This window comes from Strigops habroptila, chromosome 1 (assembly GCF_004027225.2).
Source record: "Strigops habroptila isolate Jane chromosome 1, bStrHab1.2.pri, whole genome shotgun sequence".
Lineage (NCBI taxonomy): Eukaryota > Metazoa > Chordata > Aves > Psittaciformes > Psittacidae > Strigops > Strigops habroptila.
The window spans coordinates 47,724,400-47,738,799 of NC_044277.2; the positions used below are offsets into that span (position 1 = coordinate 47,724,400).

Sequence of the window (14,400 nt, forward strand, 5' to 3'; positions counted from 1 at the left end):
TCAAGAGGCATTCACACTCCCAAGTTTTACAACTGTTTTCTTTTCCAGCAGGCTGATCCAACGTCCCACAGAGCTAAGGGTGTACCAATAAAGTGAAAGATGGAAAAAGAAAGTGGGAAATTGGCTGGAAGCAGTCACTAAGCAAATTACACTTCCATTCCAGGTACCTTGATAGCTTAGGGCTATGGTAAGGTCCTAGTACCATGACTTGCAGTAGAGGGGCATTTTTCCCTACAAATGAGAAACAGTTCTATCCCTTCCATCTCTTCTTGTACTCCATTCTCCTCCACATTACTTCACACCCACATTCCCTCAACCACATCAACAGTGCTTCCCTCAGCCTCTTGCATGTCATAACCCTGATTTGTTTTTATTTTGGTTAAAGAACTAAATTTGTGGCTTACCTGGGAAAGAACAGGAAATGCTCCAGATCCCATATAGGACATTTAACTAGGGAAGCTAAAGTTACACAAAGACACTATACTGTGCTCGTAAAAGGAAACATTTTAAAATGCAGCCTCTACAAAAGCTGATGCATATTTTCCTACAAAAATCTCATGGAAAATTCAGACTGTTTCTGTATAATTACTGACAATATTTATAATCCTGAAGAATAAATTAAACTGCAAAAAGAGTAAAAGAGAAGTATTCAAAAACATTTGTGTTGGTTTCATCTTGGAGCAACCTCCCATCCCTAGGTCTATCTTCGGGCTTTTGTTTCACTCACTCTGTCTAAACAAACTGAAGTAATGCCATAACTGCAAAGAAAGTTTAAGATATTTGACATATAAGCCACTCTAAATGTGCCATGCTGTTCTTCTAGCTACATGGCATATAAGGACCGGAACTCCTAAGGCACATTGGAATTAAACCAGAGCAGCAGCTCTTGGGTCTTCCTTCAACTTTTATAGGGCCAGAGACACCTCTGGAGTCATGGCATCTCCAAACCATGAAGTATTGCAAACTCTGAAGGGAAAACTCTCAGCTGACTCCATATGCACCCATATGGCACATGAAAGACAGAGCAAAGTGTGTCAGGGCCTCAACAGAAACACCTATGTACATGGGGTTATGTTACATGAAACAACATGTCGTGGGACGGACAAGCCTCAGCACCATGCTGCTGCTGAGGGAACGTGCCTTTCAGGAGGAAGGGCAGGGAGCACAAGGACACAAAGCCTGATTAATGGCAGAGGGTCAGCTTTTCCCTACACAGGAGAACCAGTTCTGTCTTGTCCACCTCCTCCTGCTCTCTGTTCTCCGCTCTCAGCAGCGCAGCACTTCATTCCTCTCTTTCCATCAGCACACAGCAGGATAGGTATCGCCAGAGCTGGGGAGTATTGCACTGCTGCCACAAGGAAAGGGTCTCACAAAGCCTTCTCTGGAGGCTACCACTGGAGAGATGCTGGCATGTGAAGGTGCTGTGCTCCAGGTGAGGAGCAGGAAGTGAGGTGCGCAGGCTTTGCACTTTGGGTAGGAAACTTGACGACTCCACGTTGGGAAGCAAGCCTCTTTGTCTTCTCTGCACCACTACAGGTCTTTGTCCCATGGCTCCTCTACAGACAGACAAACTTCCTCCTTATGAAGTAGACGCTCATGGTGGAAATACAGGCCTTCTGGGCTGTCATTTTTTACCGCATTATTCTGGATGACTTTGCTTGCCCTAAATTTTGTCTGAGGGCCAAGTGTTGATTTAGCTCTATCTATCTGAAAGTTAATGCAGCTGTGAGAAGGAGGGGATAAAGAGAAACCTAAATCACATACTTCATGAGGTAAAAGTGAAATTTGTATTTTATTTTTTTTCCCCTTATAGTTTTCTATCTGAAGTAAAACTTCCTCATCTTTATAGCTCTGCTGCAGCATTTTCCTGTCACGGCCTGCCCTGCCTTTCCAAAGCAGCAGCCTGTAAGTCATTCCCCAGAATGTGCTGAATTGGTTTATAGTTTTCATTGGAGCAAGAGGGTTGGTTGAGACGAAGTCAGGGTGAATGACATAATGCACAGGAATGCACCGCAGGCAGAATGGATGCAGCATGAACAAGGAAGAAATAACAGAGAAGACAGAGCATGAAAGATGTTGGCAAGGTTCTTGTTTACACAGTAAGTGAAAAATTTGTGAAAAGTTCTTAAGTGGGATTTTTCAGAACAAACTGTTCGAAGAAGCAGCATGGATATAAACTGGAGAAGCACAGTCGCCCAAATATCACATTTCATTGCTACAAGGGCTGATCCACTCCAATGAGGTTGCTTTGGGTTTAATGTGGTGTGTCAGAGAGCAAAATCTGCTCCACTGTATCTTCTAAAACTGCTGAAATTTTTCTAATTAATCTAACTTTTACCCTCTTCAACTCATTTTATTGCAATATTTTTTAATTCATCTAGCTCTAGATTAAGATTAGTGGAGATCTACCAGTGCTGATTAAACAAGAGATTCTTCAAAGGCTATGCTGTGCGTGAATGTGGTAGTTGTCAGCATCTGCAAACCCTAGTATATATGTATAAAACTAAAGATGGCATATGCCAGGATAAGACACATATTTATTATAAATAACTGAAAACACTTACATATGCACTAATTTGGTGACTTTGCATACCATGAGCTAAGAAAAGTGGTAGCAGAAAGAAGAAAACAAAAACAAGCACGTGAATTATCCTAATCAATCACCCACAGTTATATTAATGTACATGTAAGTGTATGCAACTTATTTATGCTCATTAACAGTACAAGATATAGAGACTTGTACTAGATCTATATCTAGATATAGATATGCAAGGACTATTTATTCTTATTTGCTTAGAATTTAACAATAGTGTATAGTCCATACTTCAGTAAGGTTTGTTTTTTTCTTAGTTAATTTCTTGAATGCCAGCAGTTACTTACAATGCATTTTCCAGTACCATCTTGACACCTATTTGAATTTCCATTGCAGTTACAGGGGACACAGCGTCCAGTAAAATATCCTTTATTCTCACGATAAAATCCAAGGCTGCATTCCTAGACAGTAAGCAGAGAGGAAAAAAACCAATAGTGAGTGTTGGCGGAAAGCAAGTTTTACAGGTTGTGGGAAGTGTATTTTGAAATTGTTTGCGATTTCTAAGGAGAAGTGGGTGTGTACATTTCCTTGCAAGCTCTTCCAAGCCCATATTGTTGTTTAAATTATAAGTATTTTAATGCAGTGAATAGAAATGAATGGAGCTGAAGAAATTTCATCTGAATCCTGTGCTCTACACTTTGTGGTAGTGGGGATTTCATAATTTTGAGTCTAACCTCTGAGAAGAACATATTTCCTGTGGCTGTGTACAAAGGTGTAGAATATAACTTTTAAACCACAGAAAAAGATCTGAATATAGATTCACACTACAGTGTTCTCAAAGAAGAACGTATGAAAGTCTCACATATTAGCTAGTGGTTATGTTAAATCTTAATATTAATTTAACTATAGTGTGATTCTTGGAAATACTTCTAATGAGAGATCTTCTACATGAATTCATAATGACTTCCACAGTAAGTCTACCTAGAGCTATACAAAGCCATGCTAAGACAGAGCTAGGTGATATAACAAAACATACAGCGGTCTCATTTCTGGGTACAGGCTTGCCCCAGCGACCCAGGAAGCATGAGAAGAATGTTCAGCTATTGAGGGCACAGGAGTGGAAGCACAGCCTGTCAGATCAAAGTTGGATTTAAATAGGGAGCTGAAACAGAGGAACATAAATGATGAAGAGACAGGAAGTTTGTTAGCCTATACCAGGAAGGTAGTAATAATCTGTTAAAACCAGGTTCTTGTTTGGTATGGACAGGGAAAAAGCACAAGGGTAGAGAAAGTACAAGGAATTCCTCTCGGGCATAAAGCCTTCCCGTATACAGAACAATTAAAAAATTCGTGCCCACCTTCTCTGCTCAGCATCCTGCCACACCAACCACACCAAAAATGGATGGGCATAAGTTTCCCTTCTATTCCTTACTGCTTTTCACTAGTAACTAAGCTGGTCTGGTGCAAGGAAGATTAGAAGCTGTACAGAAGCAGGGAAAAAACTCTGCTTCCCACGAAGCCAGTACCTCCCAGGTTCCTGCCTCCAGCAATGTATTTCTGCACTGTACCTATACCTCGCCTCTACCTCACAGTTAAGGGCTGGCTCCAATGATATTCAGAAAACAAGTGACACTTGAACTTTAAAGCCATAAATCTCTTCTCCTAGCAATTGCACCACCAAGACTGATGGGACTAATCTGAAGAGCAAAGGGTTTGTGGGATGGTGTCTCAAATCATGTTCCAGTGGTTTGAGGTGTAAGTAGTGCATTTATCAACCATGTAACTACCAGAGGGAAAAAAAAAAATCACCTCTCCCAAAGCAGGTCTCCAAAGGAATGTTGCTTTATTGCTGTTTAAACAACAGTTGCTAGTGGCATCTTTGCCTTCTTTACATGTGGGATGAAAATGAAAAGAAAAAAAGCATGCAGGATACTAATATCAACAGCCTTTAACACTGACTTCAGTGAGAACAAGGACTGAATTTAGAATAGGCACTTGAAATTTTTCAAATACACTTTTTAAAGGGTGTATATATTCCCTGAACAACAGGGAGCCAATATACACAGCTTCTGAAGAAACAGAAATACACTAAACAGCATGACTAAGTAAAATATAGGCTCTAATGCATATAAATTCTTTTTACTGAAAATGTCTTTCTGGAGAGCAGAATGAATCACTCATTTTAAAAATACATCCAAATGCATTTGGAGAAAATCTATTCAGCTTTTTGTTTTTCTATTTATGCTGTGTTTAAAACAACATATTTGGAGTACGTGGGCGCTTAACTTTTGAAACAGTGTTCGTGATATTGAGAAATTGATTCCACACAAAGATGTGCTTTCAAGCGCTCAGGAGTTCAGTCTGATTGTTCTCAAGTAAACAGCAATCTGTAAGAAACTTCTCTTTACACACTGTTGTTAGCAAAGTACTTTGAGACAAAAGAAGATTAGCCTTCTTATTACTTCTATATCAAGGAATGTAGAAATTATCAAACTAGCTCATTTAAAAAAAGAGAAAGAAGGAACAAAGCGAGGAAAGGAAAATGAACAAATTACCTGTCTCAGGTAAAAGTCTCTTTGAACTTGTTGCTGCTGACTCCCCTCCTGAAGGTGAGGATACAATAGCCTCTGCTGCATACCTTGTGCTAAACAACGCCCCAGGGCTACTAACGTGACAACCAGCCATGGTACATTCCTTGGTCTCTGTGCTTGGGCTATCATCTTACGTTAGCTCCACTTTGAACAGATGCTGCTATCCTTTCAGTGCTTGCCCGTTCTCTTATAGCCTCCTTTCTTCTCCAGCTTCTGACTCAGATTAATGAGGCTCCGTGCTGTGATGGGCCCCACCTTTAAACTTTATACATGAGTCAAGTTGTACGGCACGTATTACTGTTCCTGAGGTTAACAAGTAACCTCGCAGTTCCTGTAGCTCAATATATACCTAAGTCAGGGTGTGGCAGGCATCACCTCCTCCCCACCTAAGGCAGCCAGACAGAGTGAGGTGATTAGAGCAGTAAATCACTGCCTGAGTAATACTGCATAAACATACGGGGCTTACGAACTACCCAGGTGAGTGTCTTGATCACTTCCTTTGGCTGTGTATTTCTACCAGGTTATATAAAAAACACCCAGCAGCTTAGCTTATCAAGGCAGTATGTTGAAAGCAATGGGATGGCAGTAGGAATTTCAGCCAATGCTCACTGATTTGCATGTGACACAGAGCATCAAAAGTGTGAAAAAATCAGTTTCTAGAAATATTTCTAAAATGGTTGTTTAACAGATGACGAATAGCTGCCCTGAGAAGTGGATGCAGACATAAACCAGCCATAAATGTTTTCTTCAATCTTTCTGCTCCAGTCTAGATATTATTCTTTCATTCTCATTTCAAAAATGTTTGCAAAGTTAGTACAGCAATTGTAACCCTTAACCATTTTCTGAGAGAACAATTTCTCCTATTTTGTGCACTTTGTACACCACTTATCTCTCTAGTACTTTATACTGCTGCCTTGGGCGCTTGCACATGGGAACAGCCAAGCTCTAAGCTAAGCAAAGTGACATCCAAAAGAATTACAGCTACAGGAACAACATACACAACTGCAGCTAGGACTTCACTGTTTTTCAGGAAACAGTATTACTTTGCAATGTTTATATTATCTTTCATTAAAATATCCCCAAATTTTTTTTTGCAAATATGTTAACTTCAACTTTCAAACATTTTCCTATAAAACTAGGGAAGTATCCAGAATTATCTAGATTCAGGCTACTTCCTTTGAACCCTGCTAAAATAAGGAACACCAGGGATTTGCTCCACTCTGCAGGGTCTCACAGGCTTTGATCAAATCAATTTTGACCTTCCCCCCATTAAAGTACCCACCAAGATTACTGAGCCTTTTATAAGGCATCACAGAAGAATCCCTCATTGCAGTGCTTCATACATGTAAAATGACATTCACAAGTCTACAAAAGCAATTATGAGTTGAATAACCCTACAGTGCTACTTAGACAGTGAAAGTATTTGAGCCATTTTACGAGCTCATGCTTACAGAAGCACATTTAATTACTTTAATAAGCAGCCCATTCCTCTGAAGTAAACCAGTATGTATAGTTGTAGGCAAGACAGAAGATAGTGGTTACAAGATGGTGACAAACGCTTCCTACCTGACATGAATCACCAGTGTACTCTGGAGGGCAGGAGCATGTCTCTACGCTGTATGCGATACTGCCGCTTCCTGTGCTGGTGGCTTCTTCCAACCCAACCTCACCAAGAGTTAATCGCTGGGTCTCCATGAAATAAAGGCCTCTGATGTGTAAACCATCCAGTCTAGACAGGATTATCATCAGTTCTTCTCTGGATACAAGGTTATTGCTGCTGGCATGCCTGAAGTTTCCCTGCAAAATGAGCACAGCCTTGCAGCTTCTTAAAAAGAGTATCTGCAAAGAAGAAAGGATGACAGAAAAAGGGAGAAGACCCCCATGGAACAGACCCCTATAGTGCCAGTTGATGTGGGGTGAAATAAAGGTCAGGAAAAGAAAGATAATGAATGTAAACACAGGATAGGTAGAAAAAGGTATAATGAGAATCAAAAGGAATGTACCCTTTAATTTGCAAAGTACATATATATGGCTCTGAGATATCGAAAAATGAAGCTTATAGGTTCTTCTTTAGTCATTCAAATTTCTTTGAAGTATCACCCACCAACCCACAAAAGGGTGGAAAATGCTTTTATTTTTAAGAATAAGCAAAGTCCTAGAAATCCAATCTTTGAGGGCTGCCTTCGCATACTTTCTTGCTGACAATAGGTACAGCATTACTGAAAATGGAACCTGGCTTGAAGAAATATCTTTTTTTTGCCTGCATACGAGATAGAAATAAATAACCCAGTTTGACATTCTGAGCACAGGTTTAAGGCGGGAATAATCCCTGCTAAGTTTGCCTGCCTGAGTGTTGGACACCCATTCTAAACTAGGTAGCTAGACATCAAAGAAAAACAGATAACAGTTCATTCCATCCTATCTGGAGCTGCCATGAATCATCTTCCATTGATGACTGATTCAGTATTACTCTGCTGGCCCTGGAGGGAGTGCTAAGGGCTAAATTGGACAAGATGCCTAATTTAGAGGTACTAAAATTAGGTGGCATGAACCAGAACCCAGGTGCAATGTGGCAGTAAAGAGAGAGAAATAATGTTGTCTATAATGAGGGCCTACGGTATTTCAGCTCATATGCATCAATATTATCAAGTGTTTGGTATTTCTGCACATTTTAGCTGAATATTTTTTATGTGCCACTGGGAAGAAAGGCCATTCCATTCTCATTTCTTACCTCAACGAGCTGCACACGGCCATAATATTGGCGGTCAGGCAGTGGGTCATTGGGATCCATATAAACAACTTTCATTTGCTGGCCCTGTGTGAGAGTGAGAATATAACATTGCTGTTTCCCTACTTTTTACAGTAGGGTGTTCAGATGCAGCAAAATTTGGTGAAGCACCTTAATCCTGTTCTTTGGGGGATAAAAACTAAGTAATACCAGGAAAACTGTATGTCATTTTGTCAGCAAAGTGGTATAGCAGGCATTGTATTCCAGTGTCAGCAGGGTTTTCAGTGCGTTTGCCTATTAACAACCTTGCTTTCAAATCAAAGACCCAGAGAATTAAATTAATAATGACCAATTTCCACAGGAGTTATTAATTTTGAGTAAAAATGTTTTTGCATTTTCATATACTCTCCTTTGTGTCCTGGTACACAAATGACTTTGGATACTACTGTAGTACTTTATGAGGCATGTTTCCCAATCAGAATCCTAGAATACTGAATTAGTATATTCTGAAGAAACAAAACCACCCTCTTTGGAATTTCAACAAACAGTAGAAGATTTCAATTTTGGGCCTAAAGTGGTTAAATTAAAAAACTGTTAACCTAAAATGCATTTTTACTACAGTCCCCTGAAGCCTTAGAACTATGCTTAATTTTATCCTAAAGAAAACTTTTACAGAAAATTAGATTAATTACACATGGAATCCAGGGCATATTTTGCAGAGTTGAGGTCACACTTGTTGACAAGTGTGCAAGGCATTAATTATTTTTATTCCACAGGTGCATTTTACAGAGAAAATCCCGTTATATCTTTTTATTTGCTCTCAACTTAGTTATGCTTAATAATATATTACTTTGGCAACAGAGATAGCTGTGTTGATGGCTTTAAGCAAAATGCAGTAAAATCACTTTTATAGAAATGTAGCAGGTTGCTATAGAAGTAAAGCACACTATAGGAGCAAAATTTGATAGAGTTGTCAGGTAACATAAAAATCATGGTATTGGTATTGCTTGAAAGAGAAAATAATATTTCAGAACTTACTGTTAGTTGTATATCAGGTCTCTTATCCAGAAGAACCATGCCCTCACTAGGTAAGCCAAAAGATTTCACTTGGTAACTTAGGAAGCCACCATATGAAGAAAGCTGTAACAAAATACACAAGAACAGAGATACTTTACTGCACGATTGCTTGATATTATATAACTTTGTATTCAAGTTTACCCCATCTTCCAGCACTGTAAATGATATATTTACTCTTTATTCCTTAGGCAAAATATGAAAATATGGGTTGCTTAGGAGAAATTACTTCTTGTTTTGTTTACTTTTGTGTATCTGACATCACTTTTTGAGCAGTACTGTTCTCTGGAAGGTTACCTGCATCAGTTTGGGGTTTTTTCATACCTTGGACCACATCACCTGTATCACAGAGAAATCACATATTCACACAAATGTTGTTCTTCCCCTGATCCTACAGAACAGATTTGGCTCATCAAAGGAAGATGTCAGACTGACAACACGAGTGGTAGTGAACCCCATGAAAAGCCATGGATAAAAAGGAGAAGTCGGACTGAGCATGTTAGAGGTGGCTTTCATAGGCCACCATTCTCTAGACTTACTGCAAACATGAATCTAATCAGGAAATCTTTGCTCCACCTTCTGCAGAATGGGACTTATATCAGCTGGTACCAGCTCTGTTGTTGTAAACAAACTGTTGCTGTAGGTTGAGCTGAAACCACACTTCTGGCTCAACTACAGGTGACCACAGGCAGCCTCAAACCCAACCAAACACATACGCTGCTGCCCAGAACAAAGACCAAGTTAAGTATGTTTGAATCATCTGACAAACATCTTCCATGGGTTGTGGATGAGTGACTCAGTTCAAAATATATCAAGAGAAAAGGAAGCTCCAGGCACAGCTTAGAAGCCTAGAAAGAAGGTTTGTGGATACTAGGTGAAATCAGGTGTTTTGCCACAGATATGCTGCTTTGTTTTGCACCCCTTGCTGTTTGCCCTTTATAGCTTATGCTTGGTTTTGACATGGGAGTAAGAACTGCTTTGTCAGGTTCTGGTGTTCTGCAGCTAAGCACCAGCCTTTGGCCTACCCCTTTCCATATACTTTGATGAATTACAAACAAAACACAGCTATCTCAGTACTAAATTTGTTCTTTGGATCACAGGGCAACCCTATTACCTTCAGCCAATTGCATTTTCAAAAGCATCATTTGGAATGTTGGCTGTATTTTGCCAACACAATGAAAACAACTGTGTATACATGATCTTTTTTTTCCCCAAAAAATATAAAAAAGTCAGATTAGAGCTAATTTCCTGTTTAACACACACTTTAGGACTGCACCATATGAAAGGCTGTTATATTACTGCTTTTTTATTTATTTTTTTAAATGGGAAAATATCTGCATTATAAGCTACCTTATATATTCTATATGCACAGTATTTCTAACATTAAGTGTTGTCTATTAAATAGAATGTTAAAATAGAAAAGAGCAGAATATGGGGATGATGTGATCTGAATTTCTCAGTGACTGTTAGATTCTGCACTGCTACAGATTATACATTTGAATCCCTTTTAACTTTGTAAACAAAAGATAGAAAGAGGAAGGAAATTATACTCTGCTAAATATTAATGTTCCAAGTGGAACTAATTAAAAGATTTAAGATAATGGAAAAGAGTATTTATACCCTCATCATAGGATTTGGACTGATCTTGTTCATATTTTCCGAAAGAGGTGCTATTACTAGAAGTAGACCAAAACCTGACATTTCAGAAGACAATAATAATGTGACTAATTGGTAAATTTATGAGCTTGTAAAACTAGCAGCAAGATAGCATTTGGGCTGGGGGGGACACTTTCACTACTGCAGTATTGCCTGTGCTAAAATATACACTTACACACAGTGTACGGTAAAAGCAGGAACAAAACCAGAACTATTTTATTTACAGTGTTGTCACTGTACATAAAAGCAAGTCATGGCATGCCTAGTTAGATACTGTGACACGCAACATAAAACTCACAGCAATGTTCTTAATAGCTGTGATTGAAAAGGATTATTGCATGCTTTGTATTTTGTTATGGGAACAACAAAATCCTTTTGGTCTAACACTGTAGCAGATAACATATGCTTTAATGTGAAGTTTCTTTGAAAAGTGGTTTGTAGACATTGAAACATCTATTTCATTAACAAAAAGCACCCTAACTAAACATGCTGTGCAACTGAAAGATATGTACCTCTGAGCGTAGGAGAGCAGGATGAAAAATACTGCTCTAGTCTTTAAAATGAGGACTAAGAGGAACTACAAAAATTGTACTATTTTTAATGCTATGGTGTCTGTCCCCTTTGTGTTCAGCTGTGTGACAGAAGGATTGCATCTGAAAAACCTGTGTGTCCTACAACTGGCTAGCTACTATTGACACTATCAGAGTTTTAAACAGGGAGAACCTGGGACTCTGGGCCTGCAAGCCCCCACTAGGAAAGTTCCCCTCAGTTAGTGTGATCCCCAGGCTGAAATGCCGACAGGTATTAACCATGAGCAAAAGACTGCTCTGATGCATGAGTAGAAAGAGGAGCAAGCAGTTCCAAGAACAAAAAGACGGCCAGGTGTTGCTCTTCCCAAGTAACATATCGAAAGCAAAAGGCTGGGTTTTTTGCATACGCTGAGCACATAATCACCTTTTATGCTTTTGGAAATCTGAAGCTCAGGAGGTACTTCAGGGAGTGTAAATGATACTTGGGCACATTGGTAAGCTCTACATGTTCTGGGTTTCAGAAAAGCAGCTGAGGTACCAGCTCGCTGAACCATAGCTCCTGAACATGCTGTTCACATAAAGATTTCCCTGGCACCAAGCGAGATGATTAATTCTGTATTACCGGTTATAATCTTGATTTTGTATTCAGAAGTAAAGTGTTGTGATTCCTGGCATGACAGGTAAGAGAGATAAGAATCTCATGAGAGAAGATAGAGAAACGTATCTAAGAAAACCAGTGACACTCTTTACCAATGATGCTAGAAAAAATGAATACATGTTACAAAACCAGATAAGTTAGGTATCATTTACCTTCTCTCCCAGGTAAGATGGTGGTGCTTTCCAGTACAAACTGTGCACTGAAGCAGGCAATTCTTGAACATCAGCCACTACACTATTACTGACTGGATTGAAAGTGACTGGAATGTCAATATTTTCAGCCACTGCCTCCAAGCTCCAGTTCCTCATATCCACAAACTAACAAAAATACATAAGGGAAATAAAAACTTGTGTCATCTTTTATTAAACTTTACCAGCACCAAGTAATGAGGAAAAATTGTTTAGCCTCTATAATTCCCTTAGCATGAAATTCAACCCCTTCAGAGCCAGCCTAAAGTCTTTGAGCAACAGATGTTGCAAAGAACTCAAAAGACAGAGGAAGTGGGACAGATGTGCCAAAGCTACCTGGGATGCAGGCATTTGGTCTGTCACCTCTAGAATCTGTCAAACATTTCTCAGGTTTCAAAATGCCTCTATGATATAGACATGTAAAATGACGTGCTTTTCAAAGCATCTTGAAGGATAAATGTAGATTCATAGTAGCAAAGAAAAAAAGTATCAGATACACCTTGGTTCTACGATGATTTGTGCTGCGACAGTTGCTGGTTGCTCCAAAACAAAAGCAAGAGGTGCATCCCCTGGGATTAGAAGGGTCCAGATAAAAGGATCCTGGCCGGCAAGTATCACATTCCGCACCTTCAACATTCTCCTGTTAAGGCATAATTGAAAGAAATTTCAGGACTTTCCTTTTGGTTTTGGTGAGGGCCCCAAAACCTCCTGCACATAAACCAAATCTTCTGAAAGAATATTTATTTAAATATAAGGAAACATGAATGAAAATGTGTCATTGTCTTGAATACACCATGCTCCAAATGCAAATAAAACCGACTTCTTGAAGACTATCTTAGGAGCTTTCCAGTTTATAAAATGAACCACTGAGTAATAAATATTAGTCAGAGTCAGCTGGTAACTTCCCTGCCAAAACCCTCCTGCTGGCTTTTCCAAACCTACAATATAGAAGGTCACTTGTAAAAGTTCACATTTATCACATTTAATTATGCAGATCAGAACAAAAGAAGATTTCCTGCACATAATGATGTGGTGAAATGTCAACTGACACAATATGGCTAAAAAAAGCATGGGACCTGGTTAACATCCAAAAGCAGAGATGCAGATGCATGAAGCAGATTTGTGCAGGGTACAGATTGTTTCAGTGAAGCAACGGACATCTATTCTGCAGCTCTGTAACATCCTGCAAAGCCTAAGACCACCCGTTGAACTGACAGATATTGAACTCATTAAAAATGGCATTTGTCTGCTACCATGATAATGTGCATATACTGCAAGTTGTGGTAATTTTGTACAGCTCCGTTTAATTTTTACTGAAAACTTAACGATAAGTTCGCTTCATTCACCCCATTAAATACAAAATAGTCACTGATGTGCAAATGATGCTTGAGAATGCAGAAGTAATATGATTGATCTGACCTTGCAGAGACAAATTCCTGTCTCGGCATCACAAACATCTGGTTCTGTTCCGTCTCTGTTACAATTACACGGTACACAGTTTGGGAAACTGTAAGTTCCAGGAGCACACTGATCACACTGCCGTCCTTTTATTCCTGGTTTACACCTTTATCAGCAAACAAACACAGAGGAGGGAGTCAACAGGGAAGGCAGGAACGGAGCAAGGGTGGGAAGATTAAAACAAAAGGCAGGTGGATCTTTGAAGCAATTGCATGGCTATGATACAGCTTTATGATTTCCACAGCAAAACAGCAGCAGGTTAGTACTGTTTTCAGATTTGAATAGTGAGACTTTCCAAATGGTCACAGAACTGGTTCGGAATTGATTTGATTTTGAAGGCTATAAATGTTCACAATAGAATTAGACTTCTGCAGCTATTCAGTGCTTGTAGTGCAGAACTACTCTCTGTACATCAAGGTGTGAAACATGGATGTTCAACATGGGTAAGCAGAACTGGAAGAAGATTTATAGCTGGAGGATGTGACTGGGCATTACTCAAGGCACTCACCTGCTAAAAAAAGGTGGATAATCCCAGGTATATGAAAATTTATGGGGGCTTCAACCTGCCACAAGGCTCAAGTTGCTTTACAACAGTTCACAAAGGATAAAATCCAATTTGCTCACAGTGAAGGCTGAATATCTTGAATTTGTTTAGGTGAAGTACAGCAGATGCTAAAACCAACACCAAACTATGAACAGGGATTGAGATAAGGGAGGAGACCTTCCTGTGGCAGCAGGTACTTCGTCCTACCTTTACAACAAACTTGCACAGTCTGATAAAACTAGTGAAGGTAGGTCCCTCTTCCTCCTGTCTATGCTGGTAAACTGTCTGTATCAGCCCCAAGAAACCAGGTTTCAAGAGAGTAAGGATCCCTTATTAATGTATGCCACCACCACCACCTTACACATCTTCACATTTTAGTTGTGATAAGATAGGTTTTAAAAGTGTCAGCAAGTTGGAGAAGTCTCCTTTGGCTCTCAGCA

The 14,400-nt window shown here is 39.5% G+C and overlaps 1 protein-coding gene across 3 annotated transcripts in view; it reads right to left on the reverse strand.

Moving 5' to 3' along the window:
• Nucleotides 1-14,400, reverse strand: part of LAMA3 (laminin subunit alpha 3) — a 108,151-nt gene that overhangs the window by 35,268 nt on the left and 58,483 nt on the right. For 2 of the 3 annotated variants that reach the window (XM_030509268.1, XM_030510121.1), the window contains exons 23-29: nt 13,378-13,522; nt 12,458-12,598; nt 11,923-12,087; nt 8,891-8,992; nt 7,856-7,939; nt 6,691-6,963; nt 2,881-2,994 (exon numbers count right to left, since the gene is read on the reverse strand). In XM_030509268.1, coding sequence (XP_030365128.1) covers nt 2,881-2,994; nt 6,691-6,963; nt 7,856-7,939; nt 8,891-8,992; nt 11,923-12,087; nt 12,458-12,598; nt 13,378-13,522 — 1,024 coding nt within the window. The remainder of the gene's footprint in view (nt 1-2,880; nt 2,995-6,690; nt 6,964-7,855; nt 7,940-8,890; nt 8,993-11,922; nt 12,088-12,457; nt 12,599-13,377; nt 13,523-14,400) is intronic. The other variant, XM_030510945.1, reaches the window with a different exon arrangement.